The sequence below is a fragment of the Chiloscyllium plagiosum genome, unplaced genomic scaffold (assembly GCF_037043375.1).
Source record: "Chiloscyllium plagiosum isolate Xiang-an unplaced genomic scaffold, Cpla_swu_hap1 HiC_scaffold_17, whole genome shotgun sequence".
NCBI classification, from domain to species: domain Eukaryota; kingdom Metazoa; phylum Chordata; class Chondrichthyes; order Orectolobiformes; family Hemiscylliidae; genus Chiloscyllium; species Chiloscyllium plagiosum.
The window spans coordinates 68,142,605-68,161,314 of NW_028270155.1; the positions used below are offsets into that span (position 1 = coordinate 68,142,605).

Below are 18,710 nucleotides of genomic sequence, written 5' to 3' on the forward strand. Positions count from 1 at the left end.
ATGTAATGATTTACTTTATTAAAAATAAAATCGCTAATGTAATTTAGGAAAAGTGGACACCATTTGATGCACAGCAAACTCCCACAGTCAACAAAGTGATCATGATCAAATCTGCATTTTTTTTAGTAACACTGTTTTAGGGCTAAAAATAAGCCAGGACTTTCATGTTCATTTTTCCCAAAGTCTAGGCTTGTGGGCAGAGGAACTGGGGGGCACTGCTGTTCTTATTCACGGGTTTTTGAGATGATTTTTATAATTCTCACGTTGCTCAAAACATTGATTTCAGACATCTTTCTTTGATGCTTCACTGGTTTCCAAGGGTGGCTGGTTCCAAGGTCTCTGATTTGTAGTTAAATCACAGAACTATATTTCTTAAGGTTTATTGGATTTTGACTGCAGAGAATAGAGAGATTTTGAACAGGTGGTGATAAAAATACTTCTCTCTACCTTGCTACCTGAGAACCAGTCACATAGTCATTGGCAAGCATAAGGCTTTTGTTATTGCTCACTAATAACTAGTCCATAGATCAATCAATTTTTTGTTATCACCCAGCAATCTTTTAAATACTGGATTTAAAACAGTTCTTTTTCATAGCAGCCCACAAAATTAAAAAACACAAAAATAAAGTGTCCAAGTTACCTGCTAAGCACATAGTGTTCTTAGGCTAGAGCAGTTCATTATTACTGTTAATATCTGTGCATGTATTGCATGAAAGGTACAGAGTTTTCTTATTTGTTGTTAAGTTGTTTTGTTGAGTGAGATTTATGATGTCCAGGCTGCTATTGGCACAGACTGATTTCTCTCATGCAATTTTCCATGTTCACTTTATAGATTATGTAACTAAGATCTTGCTTCTTTTGGCGAATTGCTTAGCCAGAAAACTACTTTTCACTGCTAGATCTTCTGGCTTTCATACCACTGACATATATTTAAAATCCAGCTGCACAACACTTCAGATGCTGAAATCCAGGAAGTGGCTCTCATACTGTGGTCCTTAACTGATACTACTGAACTCATGGTCCAAAGGAAAGGAAATCTCCTCCTTGTGGACAGGAACCTGGAGGTGTTGGTCGATGAAGTGGTAGAGGGGATGGTAGGCCTTTTTCCTGCAAGTGACCACAGGATGTAATATCACGAGACCAAGCTCACATGGACCCCAATTGAAACATGTGTCAATGCTGAGTCCCAGGTAAAGCAGAATGCTAAGCAGGAAGAAGGTCAATCATCTTCTGCAGTCCAGAAGGTTAAGTAGCACCATTTGATCTTTGCTACCTTAGTTTGAAAGGGTCACCACTCATTCTAACTCTGCCACTGCACAGTCCTTTTATTAAGGGTCATTAACTACACTTCTCTCAGTGTTGTATGCATCACAATTTGTGATACTAGGGTCAGGCAATAAAGGCTGGTCAGCCAATGACACCCAAAAGTGAATTTTTAAAAGTGGATGAGAAAGTCTCCCTATCCACTGATAACAATCCCAAGGCCTACCATAGTTTCATTTTTCTTTTATATCCACGTATTACTGAACATCTTTTCGATTACCAAATCACCTTTTTTTTTATCAGTATCCACAGCTACTAAATCATCAGTTCCAATTAATAATCATTTCTTGTGCAAAGCCCATCAGGGGCATTGCAATAACACCAAAGGTGAGGGAAAGGTATGGTAAGAAGGAGGGTATTAAATCAATATGGAATTGGAAGGGGAACAATTCTGGGTTTTATTTTTCTATTTTACACCTAGAAGTGCTATCACACACAACTGAGCGATGTTCCCACCACACAGTTCCGAGGTTAAGCCAATTTAAATATTTGCCACAGTTGCAACTGATCTTTGTTGAGATAAGAAAGAGAGGAAGTATGCTATATTTCTGTAGTGTACTGGTTATCACATTTGTCTGACATTCAAAAGGTCCCTGTTTTGAAACCAGTCAAAAACATTGACAGAGATGAATTCTTCTCAGGAGATTCACTAAAGTGTCACGAAGGGGGTGAGGGTGAGTGGGGTGTGGGTAAAAGAATAGGTTTTATAAATGTTCCCATTGACTTTATTGCACCAAATCCTATTTATTAATATCCCTGTGCTCTCTGACCTACATTGGGTCCCAGAATGGTATAGCTGGTATCACATTTCTCCATGGCTTCTTCTCTCTCGATCTCTGTAGCTTCTTCCAGGATCAGATTCAATGCTATTTCTACACTCCTTCAATTCTGATTTATGGCAATCACTTGATTTTTATCACTGCCTTTAGCTGAATTCTTTCCCTCACCGCTCTGCCTTCCTATCATCCCCTTCCTTAACACTCTCCCTTAAACCTACCTTTTTGACAAATGTCGATTACATATCCTTATATCTTTTTGTGTGGCTCCCTGTCTAATTTTGTTTAATGATGCTCCTGTGAAGCATGGCATCTGTCTTGCGGGATTGATATTTTTCCTGGTTTGCTATTGCAGTGATTCCGATTTCTACAATGTATGCTAGATATTGTCCTATCAAGGATATTACTCTGCTACTTGGTCTGGATGCAGACACTGAGTTACATAATTTATTGTTATTGTTATTTTTCTCCATTTGAGGATTCGCTGTCGCATAGAATCAACATAGCCCCTACTCTATACCCAAGAAAAAGGGATCAGTTTTTAAAAAAATGATAAGCAGCTGTGGGAGAGCATTAAAAGCTAGTGTAAGGGATTACAAAATATAAAAGGCTTTATCTCAGATAAGCCAATGCAAAATATTAAAGTTGTGTATCAATTATTTAAACATTGGTTCCATCATATTTGAAGGATTGCATTCTCTTCTGAGCACAACACCACAAGAAGAATACATTGGCCTTGAAAGGATGCAGCACAGACTCAAAAGAATAATATTAGAACATAGAACATTACAGCGCAGTACAGGCCCTTCGGCCCTCAACGTTGCGACAACCTGTGGAACCAATCTGAAGCCCATCTAACCTACACTATTCCATTCTCGTCCATATGCCTAGCCAATGATCATTTAAATGCCCCAAAAGTTGGTGAGTCTACTATTGTTGCAGGTAGTGCATTCCACACCCCTACTACTCTCTGAGTAAAGAAACTACCTCTGACATCTGTCCTATATCCATAACCTGAAGAAGGGCTTATGCCCGAAACGTCGATTCTCCTGTTCCTTGGATGCTGCCTGACCTGCTGCGCTTTTCCAGCAACACATTTTCAGCTATATCCATAACCCCTCAATTTAAAGCAATGTCCCCTCATGCTAACCATCACCATCTGAGGAAAAAGGCTCTCACTATCCACCCTATCTAACCCTCTGATTATTTTATATAAAGGGATAAAGGAGTTAAATTATGAAGAAAGTTTGGATTAACCAGGTCTATATTTGCTTGATTATAGAAAGTTAAGAATATGAACTAATTGATTTTTGACTATGATTTAAGAACTTAATAGAATAGGTAGAATAGTTATTTCCTCCAATGGTAGATTAGACAAGTGGAATGGATCCATTCAGGAGTGAAATTGGGAAGACCTGCTTCATAAAATGCATGGTGGAAATTTGGAACTATTCCTCAAGCTAAGTGTAATAAAAATTTAAAACTGAAGTAGAGTAAAAGTATGAAAGAATATGATCCAATCTTCCTTGCTCCTTTTAATGGTTTGGAGAACTGATTTTATTTCTGTCAGTAAAGACGTCTTGATATTTAATGGATTTTTTGACAAGGAATAAGTAGTAATTTACTGAAAGATATGGTGAACCTTTATATTGTTGCTCAATTTCAGCTATTTGTTACAATTATGGTATCAGTTGTCAACATTGCTCAAATGCCTTGTTTCTGGAGAAATGAAGCTGTAAATTTGAAATATTTTGTCTTCTTTCTAAGTGAGGGTCTTGATTTTTCACTGGGGAGTACTCTTGCCCAGTAAAGGCACATTTTCTGATGTCAGATGATCATCTCCTATTGTATCAGTGTGATGTTTTCTACTTCACTCAGCAATTATCATTCAAATCTCATTGAATGCTTATGCTATCAAGATCCGCACTCATAGAACATAGAACAGTACAGCACAGAACAGGCCCTTCAGCCCACGATGTTGTGCCGACCATTGATCCTCATGTAAAGTAAACCTAATGTACGAACCCTCAAATTTCTGTGACCATATGAATGTCCAGCAGACTCTTAAATATCCCCAATGACCTCGCTTCCACAACTGCTGCTGGCAACGCATTCCATGCTTTCACAATTCTTTCAGAAAGTTACAGAATTATTTTTGTTGTTGCTAAATATATGCTAAAGGATTTGAAACAGTGGCTCACCAACAGCACTAACAGCTTGCAATTATCTACTGCCTTATCTTCGTGAAACAATCCATGGTACTGCAGATATGATTTCAAACAAAATTTGAGTTATTTCAGGAGACAGAAGGGCAGATCTTGGTTAAAGAGATAGGTTTTAAGTGATTTCTTAAAGAGGGGAAGAGAGGTAGTGAAGTTTATGGAGGGCCTCCAGTGGTGGAGTGACTATAAACCAAAAGACAGTAATGTAAGGAGCACAGATACCTGTAATTCTTGAGAAAGATTCAGAGAAAGAGGGGAGCATTTAGCATTTTTCACCCTCTCATGACTGCTGTGGCACCTGCACTGTCCAACACACTGGCAGGGTATTCTGGAAGTACAAACATCTCATACAGGGTTCATTTGAAACTAGCATTGAAACTCTGCAGCAAGGACACTTTGCAAACATGGACAGGGATCCAGCTGAATGATTGGACCAGGCCCCCTCTCAGGGCTGCTCGCTTACTCACTTAGGGCCTATTTGCATGCTCGCAGCATCCATGCCTTGCTTTGCTTTGCCAGTTGTGCAGTCATAATCAGACAACTTACCTTGTTGGTCAGTAGTCCTCAGTCATCTTGTTGTAAGAAACTGTATTTCGTCAACCTTAACTCTGTACCTTGTGCCAGCAGCTTATGTGGCAGATGCACTTGCATGTGCAATAAGCAAACAACCATGTTGCAAAATCTTAAGGGAGTGCCCTCAGTGATGTTCATGGAGGCACTCATCAGTAGGACAGTAAGTCAATGGCAGCTATCCCCTAATCAATCAGGAGATTGGTCATAGCCGGGCATCTAGTCAGGTGTTTTCATGCCAGTCTTGAGGAGATATGCAGATGTCAGGTGTCCAGGTACTTGTTATCTGGCTATCTAGTTAGGTTAGTCAAGGGGGTGGGCCACAGTCAGTCTGTTTTGGGTGCGCCAACAGAAAATCAGGGGACGGGGATTAGGGAACAAGGGGGTTGCTGAATATGAAGGAGATTCAACAAGCAATGCTTGGAACTGGAGGATGCAGGCAAGGGGAGGGAGGATAACAATTGGGGAAATGGAAAAGCATGGATAAGAAGAGGATCATGAGGGAGGAGGGGATTCAACCAGAGTCAAAAGCATCCTGGCTTCAAGTTGTAGGGGGTGAGCATGATAGTGTATGGGTAAAGCTTGGTATAGTCACTTCATATGCAAGAGGCTGGGGTGGGGAAAGATGGGCATGTGCAGACAGGGTCAAGTTGGGCTGATTGGGGAACTGCAGTCAGCTGAATCCGATAGGATTCATGAGAAGAACTACCAAAAAAGGCATCTGGATATTTGGGGGATCCCTAACACATTGAGGGAGAAGCTATAAACCAAAGAGTGCTCACTATCACTTTCCATTGTGCTGGAAATCTAAAGTGTGCAAAGGGTAAGAAAATGACCTTGAATATGCTCAGATTGAAGTTAAATAATTCTTATTTCAAACTCTGAGTCAGGGGACTGTAGGACTCATTGATGTGAGGACTTTAAAGAGAAAGACCATTACATACACACCTATTCACTATACAGAAGAAAGAACTGCAAGGTTTCTAATCCCTGGCTATCCTATTGTTTAGCCTCTTATTTGTTGTGTCTGAGTAAATGTATGTGGCGAATGGCAAGCATGAGACGCAGGAATGGTTCTAATGGAAAACTTAAGTGGTAGCTAAACATTGTCAGAGTTTTAGTTTCAAACTTCTCAATAAAACGTAATGGATTGTGATCAGTAAAAACTAACATTTTATAGTTTCCATGTTAAACAACAGAAGAGTTGAAGAGCTATTAACACCGCTAATGCTTCTTTTTCTATAGTAGAATATCTTCTTTGATGTTGATTCAACTTCTTAGAAAATAAGCCACAGACTTCTCCATTCCAATCATGTCACCCTGTAAGAGAACTGCTCCAATCCAAAATCTCTAGGGTCTACCGTTCATTTGAAAACCATTTTCCCCAAACTGTCTCTGATAATAAATAATATAATAGATTGGGTTAGTAGGTTTGCCAATGACGCAAAGGTTGGAGGTGCCATTGATAGTATCGAGAGCTGGCTGTAGCGCAACATTGACAGTATGCAGAGCTGGGCTGAGAAATGGCAAATGGAGTTCAACCTGGATAAATGCGAAGTGATGCATATTGAAAGGTCGAACTTGAATGCTGAATATAGGATTAAAGTCAGGATTCTTGGCAGTGTGGAGGAACAGTGGGATCTTGTGTTCAAGTGCACAGATCCATCAAAGTTGCCACCCAAATGGATAGGGTTGTTAAGAAAGCATATGGTGTTTTGGCTTTCATTAACAGGGGGATCAAGTTTAAGAGCTGCGAGGTTTTGCTGCAGCTCTACAAAACCCCGGTGAGACCACACTTGGAATATTGTGTCCAGTTCTGGTCGCCCTATTTTAGGAAAGCTGTCGAGGCTTTGGAGAGGGTGCAAAGGAGGTTTACCAGGATGCTGCCTGGACTGGAGGGTTTGTCTTACAAAGAGAGGTTGACTGAGCTTGGACTTTTCTCTGGAGAGAAGGAGGAAGAGAGGTGACTTGGTCGAGGTGTACAAGGTAATGAGAGGCATAGATAGAGTCGATAGCCAGTGACTTTTCCCCAGGGCAAAGTCCTGATTGCCACGAGGGGTCTTAGTTTTATGATGTTATGAGAAAGGTATAGAGGAGACATCAGTGGTAGGTTCTTTACGCAGAGAATTATAAGTGCATGGAATGCGTTGCCAGTGGTAGTGGTGGAAGCAGAGTCATTAGGGACATTTAAGCGACTGCTGAACATGCACGTGGACAGCAGTGAATCGAGAAGAGCGTAAGTTAGGTGTATTTTATTTTAGGTTAGGATTAATCCTTGGCACAACACCATGGGCCGAAGGCCCTATGCTGTGCTGTACTTTTCTATATTCTGTGTTCTATTCCAGCAATTTCACTCCAATTGATGTTAATATACAAGCTTTTTGTTGCCTATTTTCTGTTTCCCACTCTTAAATTGTAAGTGAAACTATTATTTTTCAATCCAAAGGCACAAATTCTAAATTTAGTGAAATTTGAACAATTTTGGCTGTTTCTTCATTTGGCAGTTTCTCCCTCTTCCTTTTAATTCCCTGATGTGACTATGAGGAACTGAATTTTTAATGTGGGGTCAGGAACACAACACCCAGGTTATAACCTGCCGTGTAAAGACATCAGAGCCCTAGAGCATTTTTTTGATTACAGCATAGAACTGAACATCACCGAGTGTAAATAACACAGAATGGGCAGAGTTCAACACTCTGGAAGAAGGTTACGCTCCGAAAGCTAGTGCTTCCAATTAAACCTGTTGGACGATAACCTGGTGTTGTGTGATTTTTAACTTTGTACACCCCAGTCCAACACCGGCATGTGCAAATCACCCTGGAAGAAGACTGCAACACTACACATGAGAAACTTAGAGAATCTTGTGATTAATCCATACCTAATAAGTCAGAGTCTGGTATATCTGCGGTTACCATGTATTTGTATACGATTTTAACTTACTCGAAACCCATCCAGTTAATGAGTTATCTGGATTTGCCTGCACCTATTTTGTCATTTATTTTTGACTATAAACAACATATCAGCTAATTCAATTCTTCAGAATGACTGTTAGTTACTGGTTATTTGAGTACTGCTGAATTGAGTGGTTGTGAATGTTTTGCTGTTAAGTGGAGACACTTGGTCTCTACTGGAGACGGGATCCGAACATCACCAATATCTGCCAGTGATTCTGTAAGGATGGATGTCTTCTTGTTTCTCTCAATCTGTGGTCAGTGATGCAGAGCTGCCCCCAGAGTGAGAGACCGAGAGCCTCTTTTCACTGACTGACTCCGACAGCCGTGAAAACAGCAACCCGGGCACGATCTCCATTCCTCGACAGACTGCCTGGAACCGGGATTCCAACCCGGGCAAGTGGGCCGAAGTAGGCGGAAATTCCTGCGAAACTAAGGTATCTATTTGCAGCAGACTTAGGATATCAAACTTCCGTATCAGTTGATTAACTAAAGCTGCTCGTTGTTGCCGACTCGTTTTTTTTTTAATTCTGGGCGCGTCCAGTAGTAGGAAGATTTACGTATTTAATAACTTCACGCAAACAGTTCGTGCAAGCATCAGGTTTGAAGTGCTTTTGTTTCTGGGTGACTATCTGGTCCTAAAGTCTATCTTCCTTCTTGTTCTGAGTCAGATTTCTAAAGCTTAATCCAATTTAAGTTCGAGGTGGTGTGTGTGTGTGTAAAAGATTTTTTCTTAGATATTCTTTCAGTTATCAGAGTTGTGTAACTTCAGTTGAAGGGCTCTGTCCATTAAGAACATGAAATTGACGGAGCTTTGTTCCCACATGCTCAGACATTGAACATTAATTGGTGGGGATAAACTGCGGTTAATGGACTAGAACAGGAACTATTTTTTTCCTCAAAAAAAAACTTCAGTAATAAAATTTGTAAAAGTCCATTACAAATAGTTCACGTTCGACATTGCATGGAGTTCAGGATAGATTTGTTTCTTTCAATGCAGCACATAAAATGCGCCACTACACTTCCCATTACAGGTTATATTTGCCATAAATATTTACATTTAATTTCACTTCCTGCAACACCGTATTGTTCCTCTGGACCTGGTGTGTGCACACACATAGAGTAGTTGACACCAGTACACATTGGCTGTCACACTAGGACCAAAGCTGATAGGACAGAAGTGGATCAAGTGGACAATCATTTATTCTATTCTTTTATTCTTTTATTCTATTTCCAGATCTTCAGAAAAGTAAGTTTTGGAGTTCAGAGTGAGTGCTTATGACATTGTGTTCTAACTTCCCTTTATTTTGTTGAAAAGTTTTGCTTTAAGGTTCATTTTGTTAGTACTAACTCTTTGACCACCCTGCCCCTCTCCCCACACCACCAATGTGTAAGTTATCCTTTTTTGAGGAGAGAATGCAGAACCTGTAGCCAAAATATTCTGAAGTGAATGCCTAATGTCAAGTACAAGTTATGGTTGGAGAGAGATGCTGACAGGTTCAAAACAGGGATGGCAGTGAAAATGGAACAGGATTCCTTTTTCAGCTTGATTACAAATGCTGAAGTGTGGAATGCAGTCAGAGAGGAAGTAGGAAGTGATATAAACTCAATAATAAACCTAACAGAAGGAAACATGACCAATCCAGCACAGTGACAGAGTGAATCAGGCAACAAGATTGTGCAGCATGAAAATCTAAACAGCAAATGATCATTCTGGAAAGAAGAGACAAAAGACCCATTTCTAAAGGTGAGGAATTAGCAAAGCAAAGAACTTCAATGAACGTGACTAAACTGCATCTCATGGCAATGATTCAAACAGAGCACAGAGAATGGAAATGAGGTGAATGGAAATGAAGCAAATAGGAAATGAGGAAAGATATTAAAGGGATAACTTGGGGTTGACAAGGCTTTCTTTTAAAAAAAGAGAAAAGGCCCATTGAATTGGAGGTTTCATCTTGTAAGTTAGAAATAAACAAAAAAAATTAAAAATTTAGTAAGAATGCAGTTGAATACTGAGTTTTGTTTCTGCTTCTCACTGTAGGAAGGATATTGCAACTTCAGGGAATAAAATGGATACTGTAGAATGTATGAGGATATATAAAAAGTGGCTCCTTTTTTCATTGGAACAATGGGCAGTTTAGACAATACTGAAATAAATGCTGAGCTTTGAACATAGGCTGTTTTCATTCATCGTGGGATCAAGAATAAAAGGCCTTTGATTCAACATTAAGAATGAGATCTGGGGCTTAAAATTTTCAGTGTGAGGCCGTGGAATTCATTTCCAGGTTATTGGCTGAGGAGGAAATTATGTTAAAATTCAAGATAGTAGATTGAATAGTTGGATGAAGGGAAAGGAAGAGATGAGAAAAGGAATTATTTGATCATTTGAAGGAGTGAGTAAATATTAACATGGACTATTTGGGCTGAAGGGCCTATTTGCATGTGTAATTTATATGTACTAACATGCTGGTGTATAAGCAAGACTGCAGCTTTCTTAAATAAAAAAGACTGTGAAACTTAGTTGGAAGACCAAGACCCTGAATGCAGGACGTCACCAATGAAGTGTCAAGATTTTTTATTCAAACGCACAACTGAGTATTAATTTGGTGATACCAGGCTTTGGTTTGGAAGACTGGTTTAAGTATGGGGCAGTGAATAACTGGGTTTTTGAGGAAGGGTCACTTGACCTGAAATGTTAACTCTGATTTCTCTCCACAGATGCTGTCAGACCTGCTGAGCTTTTCCAGCAATTTCTATTTTTGTCTCTGATATACAGCATCCACAGTTCTTTCAGTTTTTATTTACAGAGAGTAAGTTGCAGGCTGAAATATAGTCAGTTGGTGAAAATGCTTTATTTTTAGTACAAGGGAAGCAAGAGTAAGTTATGGTTTGAAATCTCATCAACAGGGTTCAAGTGAAATGGTAAGCTATAGGGCAAAATTCTAATAGTTTTATCATGTAAGTTCAGATGTTAAGTTGTTGTTTTGAGCAAATAACCTACTATCTGCTGGAGAATATAATCAATGTGAGTTGTTTTTAGTGTTTGTGTTTTGTTTTCAGATCAGTTCTATCTTACAATGCTGTTAATGGAGAGGTATTGATGTGAGCATTGACAAACTTTATGTATAGTATATGGTGTGAGTTAGAACACTATCCCCTTTTAAAATTTAGGTTAGGGGTCCCTGCCTTTTAAGCAATTTATCCCCCTGTCTGACTCTCCCTGGTGTGAACATCATATGCAATTGAGAGGGAAGCTTGATTACCGGTTCCCAGCCTTCTGCTCAAGCTGGTTGAATTAAATTTGGCAGCAAAGAGATGTGTGATTATAAATCAGGAATAATTTCTTCCTATGGAGTTGACATCATGGGAGTTTGTTAAAGTCCTATGCTGAAACAGTATATCAGAGATTGATAATGAGTGTATTGATAATTCTGCACGCTGGGGCCAGGACAGTGAATGTTTATAAGATTATGACTGAACTTGCAGCCCGTTTTTGGACTAATACTGGACTGACGGTTCATTGTATTTATAAAGTGGTCTTCAGAATATGGGATTAAGAATGCAATCGCAACTCAGACAGTGGGATAAATAAATAATATTTTTATTATAGTACCTTTCTTCTGACAATTGTTAACTTCTTTGGAATAGTTACTATTTGTTGTATAGCATTAATTTTTTGTTGTTTGCTATAAGGGTGCTGCCTAAAATGAATGTGAATGCCCTAAAATTGGTTCCTCTTGAACAAAAATACACAATTCAAAAATCCCCCTAATTTAAGGTTGATGTTGACACTAATTAATGTGTTGACACTAAGCCGCCACAGCAAAAATTAGAAAATTTTGGAACTGAGATTGATAGCTTTTTGTTAGCCAAAAAGAAAAAAAAAGGGAGAATGGTGGTCCAGTGGTTAAGACTGTGGCCTCTCAGAGCGCCAAGGAGCTGGGTCGATTCCAGCCTCTGGAGACCGTCTGTGTGGAGTTTGCATATTTTTCCCACCCCTGATTCTGATAGGCTTTATCCAGATGCTCCGGTTTCCTCACACAGTCCAAAGATGTGCAAGTTAAGTGGATTGGCCATGCTAAATTGCCAGTAGTGACCAGGGATGTGCTGGTTAGGTGGATTAGATTAGATGAGATTAGATTACTTACAGTGTGGAAACAGGCTCTTTGGCCCAGCAAGTCCACACTGACCTTCCGAAGAGACCCATTCCCCTACATTTACCCCTTCACCTAACACTACGGGCAATTGTAGTGGGTAAATGTAGGGGAATTGTGAAGGGGTAAATGTAGGGGAATGGGTCTCCTCGGAGTGTCAGTGTGGATTTGCTGGGCCAAAGGGCCTGTTTCCACACTGTAAGTAATCTAATCTCATCTAATCTAATCCACCTAACCAGCACATCCCTGGTCACTATTGACAATTTAGCATGGCCAATCCACTTAACTTGCACATCTTTGGACTGTGTGAGGAAACCGGAGCACCCGGAGGAAACCTACGCAGACACTGGGAGAATAGGCAATTGTCTGTGTGGAGTTTGCACAAAGCGGATTAGTCATGAGAAATGCAGGGTTACAGGGATCGGATGGGTGTTGGTGGCATGCTGGAGGGTCAGTATGGACTTGATGTGCTGAATAGCCTGTTTCTACCAAAGGGATTCTGTAATTCAATGAATTAACAAGCAGGGCTGAATGACTTTCTCCTCTTCTTCTGAGTGCCCCTCAGTATGGAGAATCCTGGATATAAACATGCTTCTATCATTGCATAGTGCAATTTATTGCTCTGGGAATTGCATGGAATTTACAGCAAAGAAATAGACTATTTAGGCCAAAAGGATTATACCAATGTATTTTGTCCACATTCTGCCTTACTTCATCAACATACCCTTTTATTCTTTTCACAATATTCCCCCAAAATGCCTTTGTAATTCATCTCAACCACATCTTATTGTGGTATGTTCCAACTTCTATCCAGTCACTAGATAAACATGTTTCCCTGAATTCATTGTTGGGGTTATTAGTGACGACTGTGATATTTATAGACCCTATTTGTTTGGATTTATCTCTATGCCTTCAGAATTTCTAAGTTATTAATTAGGTCATTCATCAGTATCCTTTGTCTGGAAAACAGAGCTCCAGTCTCTTCGGTTTTTCACATTTGGGAGGTGTGGGGGAAGGCAATAAATCGTTACTCTGTATTTCTCTCCGATATCTGCTGAAAGAAAACATTCTGCCAAAGAAGTTGGTTGACACTATTGAGTTGTGAATTACAGCTGGAATGCTCATGGGAGAGGATTGAAAATATTCAAACTGAGACTAGGTGTTTTCAAGCAACTGCTTGAAGAAGCATCTACTTAATCTGAACATAGCCCAAAGAAAGAAACCTCCAGAGGTTACTTATTCAGGGATCATTTTTCACTTAATTTCCTTTTGCTTAAGTGATTCATTTCATAGATTCACACAACAGAGAAGGGACCTCCTGACCCATCCTGCCTGCACCAGCTCTGAAAGGGCTATCTAATTATTCCTGCTCTCCTCCTGTCCTCCTTAGCTCTGCCTGCACAAAAAGGTCAGGGAACTGTTAAATAAAATCATGCTGTTTGTTTTGTAACTGCAAGGTAAGGATTACTGACTCTATAATTCTGTAAAGATGTTATTTATTAAAGAGGACAAGAATTACTCACTGAACTGTACAGGATTTCTGTTTATTTTGCAAGGTGAGTGTTATGTACTATATAACTGTGGCATTGCTGTTTATTCTGCAGGCTAAGACTCACATGTAATTGTTGTTTCATCAGTAAGATGAACGTTTGCTTATTGAATAATTAAGCAGTGCAATGTAATTTTCTCATAGACAATTTATTAAATGATAGATTATGCACTAGCATTTTGCCATTATACTCCAGATTAAGATATATTCATTGTGCAAATGAATGGCATTCATTAATCAACAGGAAAGCTTTGAATTTAATTTTGTGAATTTACTGCTTATTTATCAAGATAAAGCTTGTTTATTGCATATCACTGTCGAGTTACTGTTCATTCAGCAGGGACCAGCTGTGTAACCAGTAGCAGTTGTTCTGCAATAAATTTTATATTTGACATTTTTTACCTAGAAATACCTATCCCCATTCAGTTACAAGAAAGGAATCATTACAAAATCAAGTACATAAACTGATATTGCACTGCTGCCCACTGACATCATCTTTGTTTATAGGTATCCTTTTACATTTCAAAATTGGACAGTGCAGGGCAGCCGAATCACCCAAAAAGTAACCAAAATAGGTAGTTTGTTCAAATGTACATGAAGTATTAATTTATGGAGAGAGATTTGTCGTATTTGTTTCTGTATATAAACAGCGTTACATGGATACGTATTCTGAGCTAGGAGACCCGAGTTCAAATACCATCTGTTCTGGAGATATATAATAACATCTCTGATCAGTTTGCTTAGAAAGTATTTTAAATGTTCAGTTATTGCACCTTTCGTTGGCTGCTGTCTGAATGTGTTTAATCTTTAATATTGACATAGGTTTCAAGGTTTAGCTCAGTTGTGCAGGAACATTATCTAGATTAAAGGAATGTTTTTGGAGTTATTGGTTAATGAGACATTTACCTGGGGCTTTGATTCACCTCCTTTATCTGTTACTTCAGTGTCCTAAATTTGGTCACTAGGAAGTGTGAGAACTGTCTTTATGGTTTATTTCCCCCTTGCCCCAGTTTTCTCTTGTACATTTTTCCTGAATATGTGATACACTTTTTCGGCACTCCTTCAGTTCTAGTTAAGATGTGAAACTCTGTAAGGCAAGTGTAGCCTGGAGTGCCACATTTCTGATCAAAGTGTTACTGCTGCTAGAGAAGGCATGTTGAAATTACACCAGTGTATGCACACTTCACTTTTTTTTCTTCCATTGACAGAGGCTTTAATTATTACATAAATGGAAGGGTGTTCCAGGTGTTAATACAATATTTTTAGTATCTGTGTTGTCATCATAGATTAACGTTTATATTGGTGTGTTTTCTGTTCCATCTTAGATGACTGTTGTTCAGAGCAATGGCGTACGATCTAGTTGAGCACATTTACTCATTAACTTTCCATGTATCCAAGTGTTAGTGTTATTGTCTCTTGGTGAAGCTGAGGTAATTGTCAACTTGCTCTTTGAATCATAGAATCCCTACGGTGTGGAAGTAGATCATTCAGCCCATTGAGTGCACACTGACCCTATGAAGAGCATCTCACCCAATCCCTGTAGCCCTGCATTTCCACCATAGCTAATCCATCTAGCCAGCACATCCCTGGACACTATGGGCAAGTTAGCATGGCCAATCCATGTAAATTGTACCTCTTTGGACTGTGTGAGGAAACTTGGAAAACCCATTCTGACAGTCACCCAGGGGTGGAATTGAACCTGGGTTCCTGGTGTTGTGAGGCAGCAGTCTAACCACTGAGCCACCATGTTGCTTTGGTTGTGTTCGTGAACTACTTTTTTTTTCATCTCTCTCCTTTCCACCAAAAAACCATGTGCATTCAGGCTTTTAGTATGAGATGGAACAATAGTACAGAAATGTCTGCCAAACATGAGTTGTAGGTGAAGGCAGGTCTTCACCTTGAGATATAGCTTGCAAGTTTAACATGGTCCTGAAATATTGTTGAGTTGCCTTACATTTCTTGATTATTGCTTACAATGCATACTGTCAGAGTGTTGGAATGTGGATGAATAATATTCCGGATTCCCATTTCCTGATATATCTTAGAACAGCTTGCTGACATATTAAGGCCTAATGGCTTGACATGATATGCTGAGGGACAAACTAAGGGTCGCAGTTAACATAACAATGATTAGGATAGTGGTAGTATTCTTGGCATATTTGATCTGAGGAAATGTGGCAATTTATCACGAATACATAGCCTTGACTATAGTTCTGGATGTAGGTTTGCTCACTGAACTGGAAGGTTCATTTTCAGACGTTTCATCACCATACAGGGTAACATCTTCAGTGAGCCTCTGGATGAAGCACTGGTGATATAGCCCACTTTCTAGTTATATGTTTGGGTTTCCTTCGGTTGGTGATGCCATTTCCTATGATGATGTCATTTCCGGTTCTTTTTCTCAGGGGGTGGTAAATGGGATCCAAGTCAATGTGTTTATTGATAGAGTTCCGGTTGGAATGCCATGCTTCTCGGAATTCTCGTGCGTGTCTCTGTTTGGCTTGTCCTAGGATGGATGTGCTGTCCCAGTTGAAGTGGTGTCCTTTCTCATCGGTATGCAAGGATACTAGTGAGAGTGGGTCATGTCTTTTTGTGGCTAGTTGATGTTCATGTATCCTGGTGGCTAGTTTTCTGCCTGTTTGTCCAATGTAGCATTTGTTACAGTTCTTGCAAGGTATTTTGTAAGTGACATTAGTTTTGCTTGTTGTCTGTATAAGGTCTTTCAAGTTCATTAGCTGCTGTTTTAGCGTGTTGATGGGTTTGTAGACTACCACTATGCAAGGGGTCTGAGCAGACTGGCAGTCATTTCCGAGATGTCTTTGATGTAGGGGAGAGTGACTAGGTTTCTGGACGCATTTTGTCTGCTTGTTTGGGTTTGTTGCTGAGAAATCGGCGGACTGTGTTCATTGGGTACACATTCTTTTTGAATACACTCTGTAGGTGATTTTCCTCTGCTCTGCGTAGTTCCTCTGTGCTGCAATTTGTGGTGGCTTGTTGAAATAATGTTTTAATGCAGCTTCATTTGTGGGTGTTTAGATGACACGACAAAATGAACCTTCCAGCTCAGTGAGCAAACCTGACTATAGTCTTGAAATGGGTCTGTAGCAATCTTGGACCATGGTTCACATGAATTTCACGTGGTATAAGTGGTTCTTTATGCAGCTGGGATTGACAAAATTTGTCCTGACTAGCACAATTGTATCAACCCATTTATATTTCAGTTAATTGCAGGTCAATGGACAAATTTGTGTGCCAGTCTTTTGGTTTTCTCTGCACCATGTAACCAATATGGAGATGGTACAACAAAACTTAAATTGCTAAATTTTGGGAAGCAGCACAAGCTTACCCTTTAAAATAACATCTTTCTAAATCTGTAAGGCCAAAAGAACATGGGAACCTGTTTAATGAGTTTAGGCGACCTGTAAACAATGATGTATTTCAGTTCCTATGGCTGGTCACTGTCAGATGTAGCATGTTGAATTTCAGTTGGTTATGACCACAGTAGTTTATATTAATCCTTTTTGTCTGTGATCCTTGGTGTCACTGTGGAAGGTTTTACTACCCCGTTGAAGGGCTTATGCCCAAAAAGTTGATTCTCTTGCTCCTTGGATGCTGCCTGACCTGCTATGCTTTTCCAGTACCATACTTTTGACACTGGAAATGTTTACAACTTCCTGGATCCTTGTGAAAATCCACACACGCTGGCAAACAAACAGTTGGGACACATGTGAAAAGTTTCTGATATTCATCCAGAAGAAACATGTTACCATATGAGACTAACAATGACAATATGTGGAATCTCCAACCTTTCACCAGCCTGTGCCGTTTGTCTGTATTCATCACATCTAGCATGTGTAATGGGTTGATCACTAAACCAAAAAAACAAAGAACTTCGGGTGCTGGAAATCGGAAACAAAAACAGGAATTACTGGAAAAACGCAGCAGGTCTGGCAGCACCTGTGAGAAGAAAGCAGAATTAACATGTCAGGTCCCTTCTTCAGAATTGTTTGTAGCTGGGAATAGGTTAGTATATATGGTACAGAAGGGATGAGATGAGGGAGAGAGGAGTAAATGATAGGTGGAGATGGGGCCCAGAGAGAGAGAATGACAGTTGGGCAGACAAAGGGTAAAGGTCAGCCTGGGAGAATGAATTGCTGTTAACAGGGACCATTTGTGGCTAACAATGCGTTGTTTGTATTGTCAGCCATGTGATGATAATGCCGGGTGTGTTAAGACTAGGGTAAGGACACAGCAGCTATTCATTCTCCCAGGCCAACACTTACCCATTCCTTTGTCCACCCAACTATTTCTCTTCTGTGACCCATCTTCAATGTGTATACTACCTTTTTCCTAGTTACAATCAGTTCTCAAGAAGGGTCACTGGACCTGAAATGTTACTTCTGCTTTCTGTCCACAGATGCTGCCAGACCTGCTGAGTTATTTTTGTTAATAATGTTAGCGCTGGCTTCTGTAATGAGTTTAGCTCATAATTTCTGTTCATTCTCTCAGATACAATATCTTGATTGTGATGAACACTTCAACTCTTCTAACGTTATCAATGTGGTATGTCAGATTGACCACATGCACAACTTAGTTAGAATCTGAAAACTACTTTGTTAAAAGTATTTTCTGAACTTCATGTGCATGTTTACTCTTCAAAAGTATAATTTTGGTAGCATCCTCCTTTGGGCTTTGACTGAACTTTTTTAAATCATGTGGTGTTGTTGAACTTCATGCTGCATCTTGTGCTGTTTGGGACAGATAGACTTTCAGTACATCTTTGCCCAGTGAACGTTTGTGGGACACAGTATGTAAGTGTCGTAGAATGCTGCCTATAGTTTTGGTAAAAGGGTTAACTTGCAACTCTTGCATGACTTGGGTTGTTTAGTGACTCTGTTTGCTGTTGCTATTATTGTAGAATCAAGAGCTTGAAGAATTTCTGCAATGTTGACCTTGAACTTTTGTCCATCTTCCACTAGTAGGTCCCTTAGTTTTGTTTGAATGTTTATCAAAAGAACAAAGAACAGTACATGCAGGAACAGGCTCTTCAGACCACCAAGCCTGCACCAACAAATGACACCTTTCTAAACTCAAAACCTTTTTACCTCTGCGTTGTCCATACTCCTCTCTTCCCTGCCTATTCATGTATTTGTAAAGTTGCCTCT

The 18,710-nt window shown here is 39.7% G+C and overlaps 1 protein-coding gene across 4 annotated transcripts in view; it reads left to right on the forward strand.

Moving 5' to 3' along the window:
- Window positions 1-18,710, forward strand: part of ndrg4 (NDRG family member 4) — a 185,254-nt gene that overhangs the window by 14,583 nt on the left and 151,961 nt on the right. The window contains exon 1 of one of the 4 annotated variants that reach the window (XM_043707294.2): window positions 8,110-8,279. The exons of 1 other annotated variant lie outside the window; for it this stretch is intronic. Coding sequence is in view for 1 of the 3 variants with exons in the window: in XM_043707293.2 (XP_043563228.1) it covers window positions 9,547-9,589 (43 nt within the window). In the remaining 2 variants the exon portion in view is untranslated. Of the gene's footprint in view, window positions 1-8,109; window positions 8,280-9,449; window positions 9,590-18,710 lie in introns of those variants that run through there. 2 more of the 4 variants (XM_043707293.2, XM_043707295.2) reach the window with 2 other exon arrangements.